The 21899-nt window shown below is 41.4% G+C and overlaps 1 protein-coding gene across 1 annotated transcript in view; it reads left to right on the top strand.

Annotated features, from left to right (window-relative positions):
- Positions 1–17496, top strand: part of aire (autoimmune regulator) — a 49401-nt gene extending 31905 nt beyond the window's left edge. Inside the window, exons 13-15 of the mRNA XM_048604129.1 lie at positions 4864–4947; positions 11293–11419; positions 14419–17496. Coding sequence (XP_048460086.1) covers positions 4864–4947; positions 11293–11373 — 165 coding nt within the window. The 3' untranslated portion in view covers positions 11374–11419; positions 14419–17496. The remainder of the gene's footprint in view (positions 1–4863; positions 4948–11292; positions 11420–14418) is intronic.
- Positions 17497–21899: the final 4403 nt, after the last annotated feature.

Raw genomic sequence — 21899 nt, 5'->3', positions numbered from 1 at the left:
CACTCACCTTTACTGGCTCCATCCCCGCCTCTTTGACCTGTCTGTTTCCTCTCCACTTATCCTCTCCTCTATCCATTTTCTATCCGCCTCCCCCTCTCTCCCTATTTATTTCAGAACCCCCTTCCCCTCCCCTATTTCTGAAGAAGGGTCTAGGCCCGGAACGTCAGCCTTCCTGCTCCTCTGATGCTGCTTGGCCTGCTGTGTTCATCCAGCTCTACACCTTGTTATCTGAGAAGGATCGGATCTTGGTTTAACATCTCATCGAAAAGGCACTGTCTTTGACAATGCTGAATGCTGTCTGGATTACACTGGACGTGCCATCCTGGATTCTGTAGTCTGACCTTCGGCCTGGGGCATGAGCCCCATAGCTGTGTGGCTCAGACTGCTGTAGTAGAGGCCACCCAGTTTGTATAGAACTGAACAGAAATTGTAATCCTTTAAGGAAGAATAGCAAAAAAATTCTGAGGACAAGTTCAAGGAAAGAATGAGCAACAAATCAGTGATTGTCAGCTGATTAGCAATTCAGAATCTGAATTACATGTCCAGAAACTCCAGAATTGATTAACACTCACTTCAAAGCTTTTTCTTTGATATTGTAATGAGAATTGTAGATCCTGATCTACACACTTTATGTAGCATCCAAAGCATTGGCATTCCAGGAACACATAAAAGAACACAGTTTTATACTTGAGATACCAAGGTGTAGAGCTGGCCAAGCAGCATCAGAGGAGCAGGAAGGCTGACGTTTCGGGCCTAGACCCTTCTTCAGAAATGGGGGAGGGGAAAGGGGTTCTGAAATAAATAGGGAGAGAGGGGGAGGCGGATAGAAGATGGATAGTGGAGGAGATAGGTGGAGAGGAGACAGACAGGTCAAAGAGGCGGGGATGGAGCCAGTAGGTGAGTGTAGGTGGGGAGTTAGGGAGGAGATAGGTCAGTCCAGGGAGGACGGACAGGTCAAGAGGGCGGGATGAGGTTAGTAGGTAGGAGATGGGGGTGGGGCTTGAGGTGGGAGGAGGGGATAGGTGGGAGGAAGGACAGGTTAGGGAGGCGGGGACGAGCTGGACTGGTTTTGGGATGTGGTAGGGGGAGGGGAGATTTTGAAGCTTGTGAAATCCACATTGATACCATTGGGCTGCAGGGTTCCCAAGCGGAATATGAGTTGCTGTTCCTGCAACCTTTGGGTAGCGTCGTTGTGGCACTGCAGGAGGCCCAGGATGGACATGTCGTCTGAGGAATGGGAGGGGGAGTTGAAATGGTTCGCGACTGGGAGGTGCAGTTGTTTAGTGCGAACCGAGCGTAGGTGGTGTAGGGGGTGGTGTAGGGGCAGGTGTAGCACTTCCTGCGGTTGCAGGGGAAAGTACCGGGTGTGGAGGGGCTGGAGGGGAGTGTGGAGCGGACAAGGGAGTCACAGAGAGAGTGGTCCCTCTGGAAAGCAGATAAGGGTGGGGAGGGAAAAATGTCTTTGGTGGTGGGGTCGGATTGCAGATGGCAGAAGTGTCGGAGGATGATGCGTTGGATCCAGAGGTTGCTGGGGTGGTACGTGAGGACGAGGGGGATTCTGTTTTGGTTGTTATTGCGGGGAGGGGGTGTGAGGGATGAGTTGCGGGAAATGCGGGAGACACGGTCGAGGGCGTTCTCGACCACTGAGGGGGGGAAGTTGCGGTCCTTGAAAAACGAGGACATCTGAGATATATGGGAGTGGAATGCCTCATCCTGGGAGCAGATGCGGTGGAGGTGAACGAATTGGGAATAGGGGATGGCATTTTTGCAGGAAAGTGGGTGGGAGGAGGTGTATTGTAGGTAGCTGTGGGAGTCGGTGGGCTTGAAATGAATATCGGTTTCCAGGTGGTTGCCAGAGATGGAAACAGAGAGGTTCAGGAAGGAGAGAGAGGTACCAGAGATGGTCCAGGTGAACTTAAGGTTGGGGTGGAAGGTGTTGGTGAAGTGGTGAACTGTTCAAGCTCCTCGTGGGAGCACGAGGCGGCACTGATACAGTCATCAATGTAACGGAGGAAGAGGTGGGGTTTAGGGCCAGTGTAGCTACGGAAGAGGGATTGTTCCACGTAACCTACAAAGAGGCAGGCATAGCTTGGGCCCAGTGGGTACCCATGGCCACCCCCTTTGTCTATAGGAAGTGGGAGGAATTGAAAGAGAAGTTGTTGAGGGTGAGGACGAGTTCGGCTAAGCAGATGAGGGTGTCAGTGGAGGGGGACTGGTCGGGCCTGCGGGACAGGAAGAAGCGGAGGGCCTTTAGGCCATCTGTATGGGGAATGCAGGTGTATAGGGACTGGATGTCCATGGTAAAGATGAGGTGTTGGGGACCGGGGAATTGGAAGTTTTGGAGGAGGTGGAGGGCATGGGTGGTGTCATGGATATAGGTCGGGAGTTCCTGGACCAAGGGGGAGAAAATGGAGTCGAGTTTTATACTTAGTCAGGTGTGCCCATCATGTCTGGGTGGTGTATTTATCTTCTCAATCAGTCATCTTCAGCAATGTCAGAACTTGTTGGGGATGGTGTGTGATAAATCAAACCCCAACATTCCCCAAGCTGTCACAAATCTGAACCACCAAACTGCTCAATTTTGAGTGACTGTCTAATTGACTGAATTAGCTTAAAATAGTACTGGGTTTTTGCCCCATGAACACAAAAATAACTAGATACTGTAATCATGAAAGAAACATAGTCAGAGGAACACGGTTCTGAATCACTGGTCCAAAATCACAAAACTAGTTGGTTATATAGCCCTTTTTCCTTTTTTCAATGATACCTTGATGTTATTCGCAAAGCAATGGTCAGTCTTTAGTTCACTAATTAATCTTTCTTTTACTCTAGACTTTAGAATTCTTCCTTTCAACAATTCCAAATGTAGGTCTTCCCTGCTCCTTTGACAGAGAAATTGCCCAGAGAGGTTAACTTTTCAGACTAGAGAAACATAGAGAGAGAGGGGGAGAGGAAGAGATATGTTGATGCTGCAAGCTTCCAGGGCTTCTGTCATCTGTGGTTTCATTCCTCTCACTGGCTCTGTGTTAACCTGCAGCCAGCCCAATCAGAACGTTGTTCCTATGCTGAACTCTCTTGTACACACAACTGGTGCCAATTAAAAAGCCAATCAAAATACTGTCTCCAGGCAGAATTGCCTGGAAATACACAACAGGGCATGCCTATTTGTCTGGACTGCTCTCTCATTTCTCTCAGAAAGCAACATTTCAATCACAATCACAATTCACACCTTGCTCCAGGTAACATGTTTCTACGACTGCAAACATCTTCATACAAAGTTTTCCATTTTCACCTTCAATCCAAAATAAAGCAAAGTGATCTTTAAAACAGTCCCTTGGGATTGAAGATGACCTTTTATGGCTTTGAGGGTCCTGAGTGGACTCAATGAGAGCTTGGCATCCATTTCACCCAATCAGAGACACTCCTGACAGTTGGCACCTTCAAGGATGTTTCTTCTCAAGTTTGAGTTATCTTGAAATCCCATGGATTAATGGGGAAATTGCATTTTTTTCAAGGAAGCTTCAGGATATCCTTAACTGACCAGAGCTGAGCTTTCTTTCTTGATAGAGCAGTGAGGGATTCACCCTGGTTCATTGTAGCTCTGGGATGTCAACCTTGGATCGAATAGAAAGTGTCCGTTGAGTAGCTGTTATCCCCACAGGGGGTAGGAACACAAGAGACCAAGTACCAGACAAAGTGTTAAAAACAGAGTAACACACCATCTATGAATCCAATGAACAAGAACTTCTGCTCAGTTGCACTGGCCTTCTCGGTGCAATTTGCCAGAAATTGGCTAAGCCATCAGAAGAGATTAAGTAATTTCAAGTGCAAATTATGTTCAGCCCAAATCAAAGTTCTGCGATTTTTGTTTTGTGCTAGCTGAAAGAAAATTGCACTCAAAACTGGCTCTGCCAAGAAGACTAACCATGTCCCAGATTGACTTAATTGACGTTGCAAGTTCCCACCCATTGAACCTTTTGCAGATCTTTGTGGTGGGCTCTCAAGATTAAACTGCTTTTAGAGGCACAGACACGAAAAGCACATCTTTAAAATATATTTCTAAAACGACTATTTTTTTTTAAAAATTACTCTAAAACTGACTACTACACAAGAATGATATATACATCAAGCAATTTATTTTTACAAAGAGTCATCCAGTACAGAAACAAATCCTTCTGTCCAACCAGTCCATGCCAAATATAATCCCAAACTAAACTAGTCCCAGCTGCTTGCTCCTGGCCCATACCTCTCCAAACCTTTCCTATTCATGTATCTATCCAAATGTCTTTTAAATGTTGTAATTGTGCCCACATCCACCACTTCCTCAGGAAGTTCATTCCAAATGCAAACCACCCTCCATGGGAAAAATTTCCCATCATGTCTTTGTTAAATCTCTCTCCTCTCACCTTAAGAATGTGCCCCCTCGCCTTGAAATCCCCAGTCCTAGGGAAAAGACAACTACCATTAACCCTATCTATACCACCCATGATTTTATAAACTTCTATAAGGTCACCTCTTAACCTCCTACACTCCAGCGATAAAAGTCTCAGCCTGTCCAGCCTTTCTTTATAACTTGACCCTTCCATACCCAGCAACATCCTGATAAATCTCTTCTGAACACTCTCCAGGTTAATAATATGCCAAAGGTTTTTAACAAATTACAATCTAATGTACTACCTGTTTGAGTTGGTTCATAGCAGATTTTATATTCATCACTATACAAATGAGTTTGATCAAAAACTTGAGTAAAAAATATCTTCTAAATACAAGAGAACTTTGCCCCGAGGTCATCAATTGTGCTCAAGGCTGAATCTCCTGTGTGCATTGTTTAATTTTTTGGCTTCTCTTCCTCTTTCTCTTTAGGCTGTTGAACATGAAACAGAAGTAGATTCATTTATTAATGAGCAGCTCTTCAACAAGGAAGAGTTTGACTCAATTCTCCGAGAGGTGAGTTTGTAATAAATCCAGGGAGTACTAAAATGATTAACCAAACATGGAGGGGACTGTAGGTCAGATACTGGCCTTTCACACTCTGGGACCTGACAGTACAACGGTAGAGAATAGGCAGTGTGGGATATTGAAATATTAAACGGTGTTTCTGAAGCACAGACTTCAGGAGCAGGAAGGATGAAGGGAGGTCTAATCAGATTCCGATGCCCTGTTTGTCTGAAATTGTTATATGCCAGAAAGCCAGTTGGTGAAGAATACAACTGAGATCAATTGTATTCATGTTAATTAAGTCTCCTAAAGAACGGAAATTGAGAATGTAATTATTGAGGCTATATTTTTAAAAATTTTATTTCCTTTTAAAACATTTTTTACTATTGGGTATTTCACCATCCAGCACATCAACACTAGTTAAAACCGAAAGATACTGTAAATCAGAAGCAAAAACAGAGGTTGCCGGAAAATCTCAGCAGGTGTGACAGCATCTGTGAGGAGAAATCGGTTAACGTTTCAGGTCCAGTGACCCTTCCTCGAATCTGATGGTAATAACTAGGAAAATGTTGGTTTATGCGCAAAAGATAGGGTGGTGCCTGGGGTGGGGGGCAGCATCCATATTCATAAGATCATCAGCTGCCATTTCCGCCACCTCCAGCGAGATGCCACTACTAGACACATATTCCCCTCCCCTCTCTTGTCTGTCTTCCACAGGGAGCATCCCCTCCAGGACACCCTGGTCCACACTTCCTTCACTCCAAATACCAACGCCCTACCGCCTCATAGCACCTTCCCCGGCATCTGCCAAAGGTGTAACACCTGCCCACTTACCTCCTCCCTCTTCAGAATCCAAGGGCCCAAAACATACCTTCCAGGTGAAGCAGCGATCAACCTGCAATTCCCACAATCTAGTCTGCTATATTCACTGCTCACAACGTGGTCTCCTTTACATTGGGGAAACGAAGCGTAGGCTGGGTGACCGATTTGCAGAACATCTATGTTATGCCCGCAAAAAGACCCTGAGCTTCCAGTTGCCTGCCACTTTAATGCACTACCCTGTTCCCTGGCCAACACCTCTCTATCAGGTTCGCTGCAGTGTTCCAGCAAAGCTCAGCACAAGCTGGAAGAACAACACCCCATTTTCCGCTTGGGGACCCTGCAACCCTTAGGACTCAATATTGAGTTCAATAATTTTAGGGCCTAAACTCTCCCATGCCCTAACCCCCAACCCCACACACCAGGCTTTGTTATCACACAGTCTGCCATTACACACTGCCTATTGTTAGCCACTAACAGTCTCCATTAACAGCTATTCACCCTCCTAGCCAGATCGTTATCAACTCCTTTGTCTGTCCAACTGTTCTCCTCTCTCTTTGGGCTCTATCTCCACCCATCATTTACTCTTTACCTCCTCCGCCCACCCTATCCTCTGCATATAAACCAACATTTTCCCAGCTCCCATCAGTTCTGATGAAGGGTCACTGGACCTGAAACGTTAACTCTGATTTTCTCTTCACAGATGCTGCCAGACCTGCTGATCTTTTCCAGCAGCTTGTGTTTTAGTTTGTGATATCAAAACTAGTATCTAGCCCAGTCTAAGTAACCAACCAGGAGGATTCCTGTTCCAAAACTCTTCTGTGGCCATTATTTTATTATGTTATCTATTCAAGATATACCTTCTACTTACAAACTTATGTTTGTTGGGATTACTACTGTGAGATCTCCCTCTTGTACCATTAAAGGGCTTTTCTCCAGTAGGACACTGTTTTCTGACACAAATGTCACTTCCAGTTCCACTATTAATGCTTCTACTGTGCTTTCTTATACTCCACTCTTTTATTTCTTTCTGCCAGCTTATGGGCCTTAATTCTTAGCTATCATCTTGAACATCCAGTCTTTAAATCAGTATTTAAAAACCAGTATTTAAACTTGCCAGTACCTATTTTTGCACTTCCCACAATTGTGAGCTCTCTCCATGCAGTGCACCTCTCTGGAATAATTGCCTGTCACGGGCAATTGGCCTTTGATTGTTATAGCTCTGTCCTGTGTTTCATGATGATTTACATTATTTTTAGTCAACCCTTGATCTACCATATTATGTTCCTTAGCACGTTCTTCACAAGAATCATGACCATTGGAGGTTCAAGGTATCTAATTCACTTCTATCAGCTGTAGAGCATCTGAGATTTTGCAATTAATTCTGATTAATCATGAAGGATAAAGCACAGCAGTTTATTGCCATATCTATTAACTACTAAGTTACCACATGATTTATTATGGTATTAAGGTTTTACCATTCCCTTTTATAAAGTACAAAATCACTTGCATTAAACTCAGTCTCCAATAGCCTATGCAACACTGGAGTTCCCTTTTGAATTGTCTTGGAGATCACAACTTTGATGAAAATCTGTGACCCTGCATGGAAAGCATTTAAATGTTTAGAAAAACATTCAACTAATTGTAGTACCTTCTGGAGCAGGAGGACTATATCACAGCACAGAAGACAGCTTGGAATTTTGCCCAAAATCTAATTGATACATCCTCCAATCATCTGAAGCTTTTTAGATTTCCTGTGCCAAGGCGACTGTCAATTTGCAATTTTGTTGATCAGCTAAAATTGTATGTATCATATCATCGATCACCATATCGTTCCTTTCACAGACCCCGTTGCTGAAAGGACTTGCAGTTGTAGTATTCAGATGTGGCTCTGAACTCATCAGTGGCAAATTCCCCTCCATTTCTGCAAAGTTGTACTGACCTGTTTTATTGTACTTATAGGTAGTTCATTAATTAACTATATTTATGCCAAAGAAAAATCAGCCAGAAACCTCACTGGCACCTCAGAAAGAACCAGCAACTTATTCATATGAGACAATATAATACAATATAGCAACTTAAATGCTAGTACTGATTCAGGGAACTGTAAACTTAATTTTGTTAATATTTTGTACAATCTGTTCAAATTCAGACTATATTCTTCCATGGAAAAAAAACGTTTTCCAAAATCTATCAAAACCTAACTTTCCCTCATATGTATATAATGGGTCATTTTTCTTATAAATTTCACCCAAGAACTTAATGGAAAATGCAAATTTTTTTAACATCGAAGTGATGGACATCCATGTCACAAAATACTTCTAATTTTACCTGTTGTAGAACATGAAAGTACTAAGGCAATACCTTGTTTCTTTTTTATGAAGGATGTAATCCATGTACCCACTTTGTTCTTCCACTAATTGTATGGTTCAGATGCCAACAACATTGGGAGAGTGGTTATACACCAACCATTTATACTTGACTTTCTGCTATTTTTCACAAAACTTACTAGCATTTTAGTTTTTCCATTCTTCGTCTTTCTGCTTTCAGTGTTATGTTCCAACAGGCCAGTTGGTGAAGGAAAAAATTGAAGCTGGTTAAAACAAACTTTTACAAGCGTTTATTTACAGGGTTACATGTTTCACACATGCATATCCTGACTCAGTATGCACTATTGGGTGGCACGGTGGCTCAGTGGTTAGCACTGCTACATCACAGCTCCAGGAACTGGGTTCAATTCCAGCCACGGGTGACTGTCTGTGTGGAGTTTGCATGTTTTCCCTGTGTCTGTGTGGGTTTCCACTAGGTACTCCAGTTTCTTCCCACGGTCCAAATATGTGCGGGTTTGATGGATTGGCTGTGCTACAATGCCCATAGTATCCAGGGATGTGCAGGCCAGGTGGATTAGCCATGGGAAATGAAGGGTTATTGGGATAGTGTAGGGGAGTAGGTGTGGTTGGGATGCTTTTTGGAGGGGTGGTGTGGATTCAATGGGCCAAATGGCCTGCTTCCTCATTGTAGGAATGCTATGATTTTCAATCTGTGTCTATTTTTAAGTGCACAAATGAATTCCTAGTAATTGTCCATCACCAGTGTGCAATTAAACACAAGTAATAAACAGGTAATAGTACTGTCGGAATCACTGGACTTAAAAGTTATTTCTCATTGCTAAACAGTACAGCCATGCGCTTTTGTGCAGCTTCTTGAATTTCATCATCGAAATAGAACAGTTGAGGATGCACCTCTCCAGTCTCCCTTATGCAGTTGATGTATTTCCTAGCAATACCCTCCACAAGTCATGCAGTTGTAACCTGCAGTTGTGTTCCAACTTATGATCAGCATCTAAGTTTGTTTGAGTTAAAAGTTGCTTTTATATCTTTTGAAAAACATTTTACAAGCGCTGTTAACTCATATATTGGCTGCACTATAAGTGTACCTGGCATGTGGCAGATATTGACTGTCCCAATTGTTGGGCATTTTAATTGTAAGACACATTAGGATTGTATCATGTAAGTACCACTTGCTGATTGCATCTGGCTAACTTACTGACTGCGTGAAGGTTTGTTGTGGTATCAAAAACAGAAATTGCTGGAAAAACTCAGCAGGTCTGGCAGCATCTGTGGAGAGAAAGCAGAGTTAACGAAACTGTAGTGAGTTCCCTGATTGGGGCTATTAACCTGGTTCAATAGAGAGCCCTGACTGACAGATAAAAAGGGTGTTTGTCAGAGGTTCTTGTATCTTACTCTGTATGAGGCACTACTACAGTCAAGGACTGTTCATGTGTATATAAAGAGTGGCTAGGTGACATGATACCTGATACATGATACATGACATGATATTTCAGAAATCTTCTGAAGAAGGGTCATTGGACCAAAAATGTAAATTGTGCTTTCTGACAATAGATGCTGCCAGACCTGCTAAGTTTTCCAGCAATTTCTGTTTTTGCTTCTGATTTCCAGCATTAGCATTTGTTATTTGTTTTTTTTTGTTTATTACCTAACCACAATAAACCTTGTGGTATACCTTACTGTATTTTCAGTACCTACTATATTCAGTAGCTTTGTACCCGATATGGTCCATGTTGCTTGTATCCAGTGTGATACACATTGAACATGCCTGGTATAAGAACATAAGAACTAGGAGCAGGAGTAGGCCATCTGGCCCCTCGAGCCTGCCCTGCCATTTAATAAGATCATGGCTGATCTTTTTGAGACTCAGCTCCACTTACCCGCCCACTCACCATAACCCTTAATTCCTTTACTGTACAGGTCAGATGGGAATTCATTTCCTAATCTCCATACTAGTACCTAGCTAGCACTATTTAATAGCAATCTGATTGTTACAGTCTCTTTGCATGGCCCAATACTTTTGTCCATGTCAATATCTTGAGCTTTGACAGGATTTCGCTTGATCTTCTGCCATTGACTTGCTATCCACCACAGCAATGGACACAGCCTAAGATAATCCCCAGGCACGTTCTTCCAGAAATGTTTCCCTACTTTCCCCTTAAAAGGTACAATAGTCGCTGGCAAATAATTCCATACCTCAGATACTATCTGAGTAAAGAAAGATTTTCTAACTTGTATCTCCAAAGCAGGTAATCTTCCCTGTTCACCCAATCAAAACGTTTTCCTGCTCAAATGGATACCCTCTACCAATATCCCATGAGTCTCCTCATAACTGGAAATTCCCAACTGATTCATCCAGGTGAATTGTAACCTGAATGTTCTTTACAAAATACCCATTCTTTAAAAAAGTTACTACAGCTATCCTCAGCACTCAATCTATTGCCTAGTAAAGTGTTGCACACATATGTTTTTATTTGCACCATCATGCCTTGTTCCTAATTATCAATGCTTTTGACTTTATTTATAGATCTAACTATTTTTGGGGGAAATGCATTTTAAATCCCTCCTCATGCTCACCATTCAGCACCTTTTCATTGAGCGTACAATCCAATACCTTGTTTTTCATCCCTCTAATTGTGTCTGCACATTAGGTTTCATATGTCACTTATCTGTCCAATCTATTAAATGTGTTTTCCTGAAATATTACATTTCTGCTTGCTGTTTGTTAATTCCCTGAACCAGCTCCAGCATTCCCCATCATTGCCACCCCAAACCCAAATACAACAGCAATTCTCAACATCATCTGTTCCTTGTTGTCATTGTTGTTGTTTGCAATCTGTTCCGTTAGTCCCAAATTTGTCTTTCCGTTGTCATGCCAACCTTTGCAACTTTGTTGTTCAAGTGTTTGTTCCTCATTCCCATGACTGTGAGCCTTTTCTATTGCATTCTCTAATCTAATTTCATACCAATTCATATCAACTATAATCTAGGTTAGACAGCTGTTTCCATCTACAGTGTCCATGCCTAATAGTTTAAAGATCAACATCATGCCCTCTTTCCACTGTCTTTCTTCAACCAGCTCAGTTCCTGACTTTTTCCTCAATGCAGGCCTGGCAATGATCATGTAATCAGGAGTACCAAAAGCATAAATCAATACTTTTAACTTTATTCTTTGATTTTGTCATAGAGCTCGATCGATGGCATCTTGCAATGGGCTTTGCAAAACATTCCCAGGCCCGTGTCTGAGAACCCAGGCCTTAATCATTAATGGAGGCCTTCTTCTGTGGAGAAGCTGATCTAATCTGAATAGAAAGGTGCGCTGTGCAAAACCCAGCAGGTTTAGGACTAACAAGTTGGGGAAGCAGCAACTGGTGACTAGATGTAGGTTCTTATAAGTCAATATATGCTCCTCCCAAACTCATGAACACCAAAGACAGCTGAAGAGGTCAATCCTGAAGGAGCAAAAGATGGATGGGTGAGATGGTGGAAAGATAGCGACTTTCCTTGGTTTCTTCCTAGAGACAACTCATTGTGAAGGTGTTGCTAGGTAACAGTGATCATAACAGGATTGAATTTTACATTCAGTTTGAGGGAGAGAGAATGGATCCAATACTAGCATTTTAACCTCAAATGAGGGAAACCATGAGGGGATAAAAGCAGAGCTAGCTAAAGTGAATTGGAAAATTAGGTCAAGGGTAAGATCAATGGAGATACTTAAGGGTATCTCAGAATCCAGAGGATAGTTACATTCCAATGAGAAAAAATGGGAAGATGTACTATCCACAGTTAACAAAAACAGCTAAAGACAGTATTAAACTCAAAAAAGGGCATCTAATTGCTCATGGATGGATTACAGGCCCAAACAATTGGACAGAAAATAAAATCAAAGAACGATTAGAAGATTCACGAGGAGAGAAAAACTTGAGTGTGACAGAAAGTTATCTGGAAATACTTTATTTTAAAATGTAGTAAGAATTTCTATAGACATTTTAAAAAGAGTGAATAAACTGAATGTGGGTCCTCTAGAAAGTGATTCTGGGGGTTTAATAAATGAAAATAAGGAGGTGGTAGATGAATTTGACAGATATTTTGCACCTGTCTCCATGTAGAGGATACAAGTAACATCTAAGAAATAGCTGTAAATCAGGAAATGTAAGGGAGGGATGAATTCAATAAAATTATTATCATAAGGTAAGTTGTAGTGAGTAAATTATTGGAACAATGGGCTGAGTAAATTATTGGAACAATGGGCTAACATGTCATTCGTGCCTGGTGGATTTCATCATATGATCTTAAAAGAAGTGGCTAATGAGGAATTTGATGCATTGGATTTATTTTCCAAAATTCCTAGATCTGGAAAAGGTTCCTTTTGTTGGGAAAGGAAAAGAGACAGAATGCAGAAACCTACAGGCCAGTTAGCTCGACTTCTGTTTCAGGGACGATGTTAGAAGCTATTACTGAAGACATGAAAGCAGGATGCCTAGAAAAATTCAAAGTGCTCAGGCTTGCACAATATAATTTTGTATAAAGGGAAATCATGTGTAGCTAATTTATTGGTGTTTTTAAGGAATTAACATGTGCTTGGATAAAGGGAACTGGTGGGTGTACCGTTATTAGATTTCCAGAAGGTATTTCAGATGAGGCCACAGCAAAAGTTGTTTCAGAAATTAAAAGCTAGTGGTATGGTAGTAATGTATTGGCACGGATAGAAGATTAGCTAGTAAACAGGAACAGAGAATATGCATTTTCTAGTTGTTGAAATGTAATTAATGATGTGTCACAGGGATCAGTGCTGGTGCCTCAACATTTTACAATTTATAGAAATGACTTGGATGAAGGGACCAAAGGTTTCGTTGCTACATTTACAGAGGAAAAACAATAGGTAGCAAACTAAGCTGTGAAGAAGACATGAGGAGGCTAGAAAGCAATATAGCTAGGTTAAGTTAGTGGGCAAAGATCTGTCAAATGGATGATACATGGGGAAATGTGAAATTGCCCGTTCTCGCAGGAAGAATAAAAAAGATGTATTACCTAAGAAGTGAAACATTGTAGAGCACTGACATGCTGAGAAACCTGGATGTTCTGATAATGAATTGCAAAAGGCGAGAGTGCAGGTAGAACAATTAATTAGGAAAGCTAATAGAATGTTATTGTTTATTGTGAGGGCACTTGAAAACAAAAGTAGAGAGGTTATGTTTTTGTTATGGCACTGGAGAAACCACCTCTGGAATACTTTATACAATACTGGTCTCCTTATTTAAAGAAGCATTGGAAACAGTTCGGAGACTTACCTGGAACGTTCATGAGTCTAATGAAGAAAAGTTATGGTGGAGCTGTATATAATATTAGTTCGGCCACAGCTGGAGCACTGTGTGCAGTTCTGGTCACCACACTATAGGAAGAATGTGATTGCACTGGAAATGGTGCAGAGGAGATTCACCAAGATATCGTCTGGGTTGAAGTGATTCAGCTATGAAGAAAGGCTAGATAACAGAGTTATCCTCAGAACAGAAAAGGCTGAGGGGGATCTGATTATGGTGTATAAACTTATGAGGGGGCAAAGATAGACTAGGTAGGGAAAACTTCCCATTTAAAGTACAGGGGTCAATAACCAGATGCACAGTTTTAATTTTAAAGTTTGCTTATGATATTTCAGTTTCTATTTTAATTCCACATCTATGTCCCAATTATTTCTTTCATTGTCGGAAATGTTTAAGTTATGTGAAAAATTCAGTGTTTCACTTCCTGGTTTTCTGCCTATTAGCATATTTCAACATGATTGGTTATTTACCCTGCTTGATGACATCACTGTTGCTGAATACCTGCAGATTCCTTTGACCTGACATCAAACTCAGAACAACATTGGGAAAGGGAAAATTCACACTGTAAGGATTGCTTTGCATTGTGGGAAGGCTTATTTCACATCAGGGATACAGACTGCGAAATCTGGGTCCATATGATTTCCAAATTGAGGCGGACAAGAGGATTGGAAATGTTTGCAGAATAACCTTGAATAAATTGGCGTGATGTTACTGTGTCAACTACTTTGATGAGTGAGATTCAATATTGAGACATCAAACTGATTTTATATAGAACCCTTACAGCCAAAGACAGATAATTTAATCTAGTGACTGTGGGCTAAAGGTTAAAGGACAATGTCTGACCCAATGTCTCACCCAGTCCCAAAGTGTGAAAGCACTGTGTCTGACACACCAATAGTTTCACAAAGTCATTTGATCATCCTTACCTGTTATTCCAGTTGTAAATTGGAAGTGTCATGTCCTAATTTCTATTATTTTCTTTTCTGATGTAGCTACACCTGTACTGAAGAGGAGTGAACAGGACATTATTTTGCTAGTGAGGAAAATGCAACTGTTGTTCAATGACAAGCTCAAGGATTGTACTTTAGTTTGCATCATTAGCTGCCCTGCACATATACATTCAAAGGGAAGCTGCTTTTTATTGAATTATGTACAGCACATGTAGCTGATATAATTTGTGACTTTAAGCTTTAAGTTATTTAAGCAACTTTAGAACAAGCAAATGTTGCTGAGAGACACGTCATGATTGTTTGCTACAACATTGTTATCTGCGCCTCCTTGTTTGGCATCTTATTACAGGAAAAACAGTACAAAATACCTGTTTTCATCCTTTGATGTGGTTGACTTTAGTGTAACAAAACACTCCATGGGACTTCACAGAGAAAGTAAGGGGCAGACACTGCAGAGTGGATTTCATGTTCTTATACTAACAAGCCAAGGATCCAATCTCCACTCACCACATGAAACACCCTGGCTTTGGTGGGAGACGTAACTAATACCAGTAATGTGGAAGTAATGGGTTTCAAGTCATTTTAAAAGTAGTCAATGAAGAGAAGAAGCACTTGAAGAGAGTAGGACCAATATGGCCCAGAGCTCTAGTGCACAAAGTGGTAGTGGATCGTTGAGGGTGGATCTCAATGTAAGTGCATGGGAAAAGGTATAGAGGTAAAGATGTTTCCAGAGATAGGGATACATCCGATTTACATTTGAATAGTGAGAGTCAGTGTAACTCAGTAATGAGGATTCTGAAGGTGAGACAGTGGAGCAAATGTAGTGGAGGGTGAGAAAGAATGGATAAAGTAAAACTTTGTGCAATTTGTAACTTTTGGAAGCATAGATAATGGGTTGTAACTTGAGATGAAGCTGCCTTCTCCTCCCTTTCCTCATCTTTGGTGACATAGGTGATAATCTTTCCTAAAATGATCTGCTCATCTATCTTCCATAAAAATAAGCTTTTTCAATTAATTCTTCTTAATCTCTCCCTTCCTGGCTCAGTATCTGAAATAACTACACAGAGGCCAATATCCCATCACCAGATTGTCCTTTATTTATACATGAACAGTCCTTGACTTTAATACTGCCTCATACAGAGTCAAGCATCAGAGTGTCAGTATCCTTTTCCTATGTCAGCAAGGGCTCCTAACTGGACCAGATTTACAGCCCCAATCAGGGAACTCATATTCTATGAGGTCCAGCTGGCCGAACTCATTACAGTACAGTATCTATTATCTTTATGCTTATCTGTGGAAGTCTTGGGACATGATAAATACACTATTAACACACCAAATGTTGTAGTTGTTCTAGTGTAACCATACACAAGTGATGTAGGGGAGGAGAAGGGAGAAGAAGTTGAATGAGATCTTTACACAGGATTGAGTCAACAAACAGTGGCCTTCTGCACAAGTAATTAATTCTTTGTCACACATGATGAAGAGGTGATTATATTGTTTTGAAAGATAGTTTTGACAGGCTGTTAGGGAGAAAGTTTCAATAATTCAGCAAGAATTATTCTAGTTTACAACATTTTTACCTTGTAATTTGCATTACATTTAGCATTTATACATGAATATATTTTGGTTATGTGTTTGTAATTGACAACCATGATTAGGTTTGCCCAGAGCAACTGAGGGTTGGAGATCCTACTTAATGTCACCTGAAGGTATCTATTCGGTGGCTACAGGTGTTTTTGCATTGAAATAAAGGGGAAATAACAAATTGGTTTAGTCTAAATTAATTTCATTTTGTTTATTGATTAATTTGGTGAGTAATTTACAATGTTATGTTTTTAGTTCATTTGTATCCTTCCTCATGCAGATCAGTTTGGCTCTTGGCTTGGACTTCAGGGAACCATGATGAGGTCCGTTCTGAGGTAATCACCGCAGTGAGAGAGAGAGAGAGTTAGTACCATTTTGATGGTGATGAGGACCTCAACAGTGACTGGAGTGATTGAGCTCATAGGTAGATGCAAAAATGTTGGGATGTTAAAAGTGTAGTTGCAAGTGAGCTGTGAGAAAGCTTTTTCAAGGGAGAGGGCAAAAACAGAAATTAATTTGCGAGGGGACAGGGCATGTGGCTGGAGGTCAGAACTGGAAAATGATCAGAGATGGTGCTGGCTGTGATTTACATGATGGGATTAGGGACATCACTTGAGATGGAATGTCAAGCGGGTGTATGGCTTTGAGTCCCTGTATGACAGGAGGGATTAAGCGTGGAAAGGAAGGTAATGAGCTCAGAGAAGTGACACACAACGAATTGCACTGAAAGTCAAATTTATCAAGGATAAAAAAGTTGCTCAGTGATGAAAGTAGTGAATATGCATGAGTGAGAAATGCTTTATGGTTCTTGGTGGGTGGGAGAGAACAACGATTTGGATTGAAAGATGAAAAGAATGGAACAAGGAGAAGAAAGTATAGAGGAAGAGTGGAACAGACCAAGGTGCAGTTTGATGATATGAGCCACAGCCTGGAGAAGGCAACGTGATTGAAGATATAACTACTGAGGGCAGGCTTAATTTAGAAAGAAGTTGTCATTCCCCTGTCACCAGGTTTACATTATGACCATTATAACAATGCACAATTAGCTAAAACATGGCAAGCAATGTTACCTCTAAACTCCGAGGGTCCTCTCATGGCAATTGGCATGCATTTTTCTGGACTCAAAAAGTAGCATTTTCTCATATGCATCAGTGAGCTTCAACTCCGAATATATCCTCCTCTTTTAAAAGCTGCAACTATTTTTTCCTCATTTCCCATCCACCATCTAAAAACAAAATAGTGTTCTTACTGTTAGGCTTGGAAAATACTTTGAAGAACTTCTACAGTGATGTCCTGCAGGCTGAGATGACAACAACCACCAACACCAACTTCCTAAATGCTTGATATGACTTCGACCAAGATAGAACGTTCCCCCCTGATTCCCATTGACCAGTTTTTCTAATTATTGCGATGATGGTTGAAACAGATTATTGCATTTATGACTACTGTGATGTTTCTGATGATTTTGCAGGTGACTTTACTGAAATTTGGAGTGACTGTGTCGCTGATGATAGCAGTGATAACCATTGTGATATTGCTGATGATTATTGTGATGTTCCTAATGATTACAGTGATAATTTTACTGGTTTGTTTGCAGTGATGATTTTATTTATGATTACAATGCTGATTGATGATTACTGTGCTTCCCCCTCAACAGCAACGTAACAAAAATTGTACTTATGTGCTTGGTGTCTACCTGAGATCAGAACTAACAACATGCCATTGGGTTGAGTCAGAACATTCTACTATCTAGGATCTATGGTGACAGATATGATTATCTATGGTGACAGATATGATTGTCTTGGTGAAGATCTAGGCACACACATTGAAATGCAATACTGACTTACAAACAAAACTGGCATACAAAAGCAACAAACTGACCCCCAGGACCAAGATGCTTACATGGCAGTGATTCATGATCCAGATTTGTGACAGATTTGCAGATTGCATTGCATATTTGCTGATGAGACAATTATAGATAGAGGAACAAGTTGTGAAGAGGATACAGAGACTCTGCAAAGGGATATAGAAGGGTGAGTGATTTAGGAAAATGGAGCATAGTGTGGAAAAATCTGACATGTCCACTGTGGCAGAATTAGTAGAAAAGCGGATTATATAAACGGAGAGATTGCAGAATGGTGTCACTAAAAGGATCTTGGTGTTCTTGTACAGGATTCACAAAAAGTCATTATGCAACTACAACAAGTGATAAGGAACGGAAATGAAATGTTGGCCTTTATTGCAGGGAGTTAGATATAATAATCAGGAAATCTTCTTACAAAACTGGTGAGATTGGAGGAATGCGTGGCTGAGACTGCACTTAGAATACTGCTTACAGTCATGGTATCCTTACTTAAGATGGGACAAACTTACATTGGAAGCAGTTCAGAGCAGGTTCACTCAAATGGCTCCTAAAATAGTTGCCTATTGAAAAAATATTGAGCATCTTGAGTCAGTGTTCATTGGAGTTTAGAAGAATGGCAGGTGATCATATTGAAATATGCAACATCCTTTATGGGCTTGACAGGATAGATGCTGAATATTTTTCCTTTGGGGGAATCCAGACTGAGAAATGGAAGTTTAAAAATAAGACATCTTCAATCTAAGACGGAGATGATAAGGAATTTCTTTTTTCACTGAACCCTTAGTCTTTGGAAATCACTTCCACAGACAGCCTTCGAGGCTGGGCCATTTATGATCATCAGTGCTGAGTTTTTGGTTTACAAGTAAGTCAAGGGTTATGGGGAACTGGCAGAAAGTAGAGTTAAGGCCATAGTCAAATCAACTATGAGTTTCTTCAATGGTGCAGCAAGATTGAAATGCTGAATAGCATATTTTCTTTTATTTCTTTAACTGACGTGGGTGTTACTGGTTAGGCTAACATTTATAATTGCCCTGGAGAAGTTGGTGGTGAGCTGCCTTCTTGAACCACTGTAGTCCTTGGAATGTAGGAACATTCAAATGATATTAGGGAATGAGAATTTCACACAGCGACAGTGATGGAATAGCAATATCATTCCAGGTCAGTCTGATGTGTGACTTGGAGAAGAACTTTCAGGTGATGGTATTCCTTCACATCTGCTGCTCTTGTCCTTCAAGGCGTTAAAATTTACAGGTTTAGAAGGACTATTGGTGAGTTGTTGCATTTTGTAGATTACATATTGCTGCAACTGTCCATTGATGCTAAAAGGACTGAACATTCAAGAGGTTAGATGTTGTGCTAATTAATGGGCTGCTTTAATAAAAGTAAAACATAGTGGATGCTGGAAATCTGAAACAAGAACAGAGAATATTTAAGAAACTCAGCAGGTCTGGCAGCATCTGTGGAGAAATAAACAGATTTAACATTTTGAGTCCAGTATGATTCTTCGTCAGAACTTTATCCTGGATGGTGTCAAGTTTCTTAAGTGTTATTGACGCTGCACCAATCCAGACAAATGGGGAGTATTACACCATACTCTTGACTTGTGCCTCACAGATGGAGATGCATTGGAGAAATAGAAGATGCGTTACTCTTCACAGAATTCTTAGACTCTGCCCTGTTTTTGTAGTCACTGTGGGGTGTATGGTTCTCCCATTCAGTTTCTGGTCAATATTAACACCCATGATAGTGATAGGGAGGATTCAATGATGGCAATGCCATTAAATGACGTGAGGCAACGCTTAGATTCCTTCTTGTCGGAGATGGTCAATGCAGTACCCTATTTCTGACCTTATGATGGAGAGGTCATTGATGATGCTGGTGAAGATGGTTGGGCACTACATGTCTCACGATCATATGAACGTAGACCTACCAGAAACAAAGACTCAGTAACTTCCACTCTGGAGTCAAGGACAAGTCAGTTGGAATCCTAGATTATAGAATCCCTACCGTATGGAAATGGGCCCTTTGCCCAACAAGTCCACACCAACCCTCATAGCATCCCACCCAGACCCATTCCCCTATAACCCACCTGATCTACACATCCCTGAACACTGCGGGCAATTTAGCATAGCCAATTCACCTAGCTTGCACATTTTTGGACTGTGGGAGGAAACCGGAGCACCGGAGGAAACCCACGCAGAAATGGGGAGAATGTACAAACTCCACACAGACAGTCGCCCGAAGGTGGAATCAAACCCTGGTCGCTGGTGCTGTGATGCAGCAGTGCTAACCACCGCACCACCATGCCGCACAATGCTATGAATCAATGAATCAAATCACTACAGTGTGGAAACAGGTCCTTCGGCCCAACAAGTCCACACTGGCCCTCAAAGCATCCCTCATAACCCACCTAATCTACACATCAAAAGTGGGATCAGCTTTCGTCTCTGGGTGGTTGCTTCATCTAGAAAGTCAAAGTCACAAATTAAGCAGTCTTTCTCGGGAAAACGTGCGAAGCATGATAGCAATATCCAGACAAAGGAAGTTTTGCTTGTTTGAGCATGTGCAGAGGGGAGGTTAGGAGATGAACCCCTACCAACAAAGTATCAGCAGAGACCATCCTGTACTACCGGCAAGGGGACAACGTCATGTGTGGTTCTTGGGCAAGACTTAACCCTTTCTAAAATTGGCTTTTTCATCAGCCTTCAGGACAAGTGTGGCAAAGATCTCATCCGACCTTAGCCAAGTTCTGTGCCTGCATTTCACATCACTTCCTGCATGTGGGTGCTTGGAACTCATTACCAAAAAAGGTGGTAGAAGTGAGAACCCTCAAGACACTTAACGAGCATTTAGATAAACACTAAAACATCATTGCCTAGAAGGCTACAGGCCACATGCTGGAATACAGGATTGGAGTAGATGGATACTTGATGACTGGTGCAGACACAACGCGCTAAAGGATAAAAGCAAAATATTGCATATTTTGGAAATCTGTACCAAACTCAGTGAATGCTACAGAAACTCATCAGGTTTGCCAGCATATGTACAGAGAAAAAGAGTTAACCTTCCAAGTACAGTACGATGTCTTTAGTACTTAAAAGGTTGAAGGGCCTGTTTCTGTGCTATATGACTCTATGCTGACTACCAGTGATGACATTACTGTTGGTGATCATGATATTTTTAAATGATTGCTTTCCAGGATTAGCTTTGAACCTGATGTCTCTACGCATTCACCCGGATGACACTAAAAAAGTGGGAAGGCAAGTGTTAAGGACACAAAGATTCTACAGTGGATATAGACAGGTTGAGGAAGTGGACCAAGACTTGGCATAAGGAATATAATGGGGTATAAATTGAGATTATTTTGGTTACTTTGGCAGAAAGAAACAAGGAACTGAATATTATTAAATAGAGAAAGACTTCAGAAACCTACAACTCAGAGTGTTTTGGAAGTCCTTGCGTATATCTCAAGCTAGCATACAAATTCATCAAGTAACAGGGAAGGCAAATGGATTGTTGGCCTTTATTTCAAATGGAGTGAAGTATAAAAATAGATAAGTCTTGCTAAAACTCTAAAAGACATTAGTCAGACTGCAGCTAGAATAAAATGAACAGTTTTGGGCCTCTCATCTGAGGAAACATATAATGGAATTAGCGACATTCCAGAGAAGGTTCACTCGGTTGATCCTGGGTAGAGGGACTGTATTATGAGGACAGGTTGAGTATCCCTTCACTAGTTTAGAAGAATGAAGTGACCTTATTGAAGCAAGCAAGATTGTTAGGGGGCTTGACAGGATAGACGTGGAAAGGTTGTTTCCCCTTGTGTAAATCTGTAATTTGTTACCATTTGGGGGCTATTGAGACTGGGTCGTTAATTATATACAACAGTAGGTTAGGTAGATCTTTTGATGAAGGGAATCAAGGATAAAGGGGAAAGTGGTGCTGAGGGTTATCAGAGGAACCATAATCTCACTAAACGGTGGAGCAGACTCGATGGGCTCGATGGGCTCAATGGCCTCCCCCACCCGGCGGCCGGGTCCGTCACGTGCTCCGTGACCTCTGACCGGCGGGCATG

The sequence above is a fragment of the Rhincodon typus genome, chromosome 13 (genome assembly GCF_021869965.1).
Source record: "Rhincodon typus isolate 14 chromosome 13, sRhiTyp1.1, whole genome shotgun sequence".
NCBI lineage: Eukaryota > Metazoa > Chordata > Chondrichthyes > Orectolobiformes > Rhincodontidae > Rhincodon > Rhincodon typus.
Note: the sequence above shows the minus strand (reverse complement) of the source record. Positions and strands in the feature narration are given on the sequence as shown.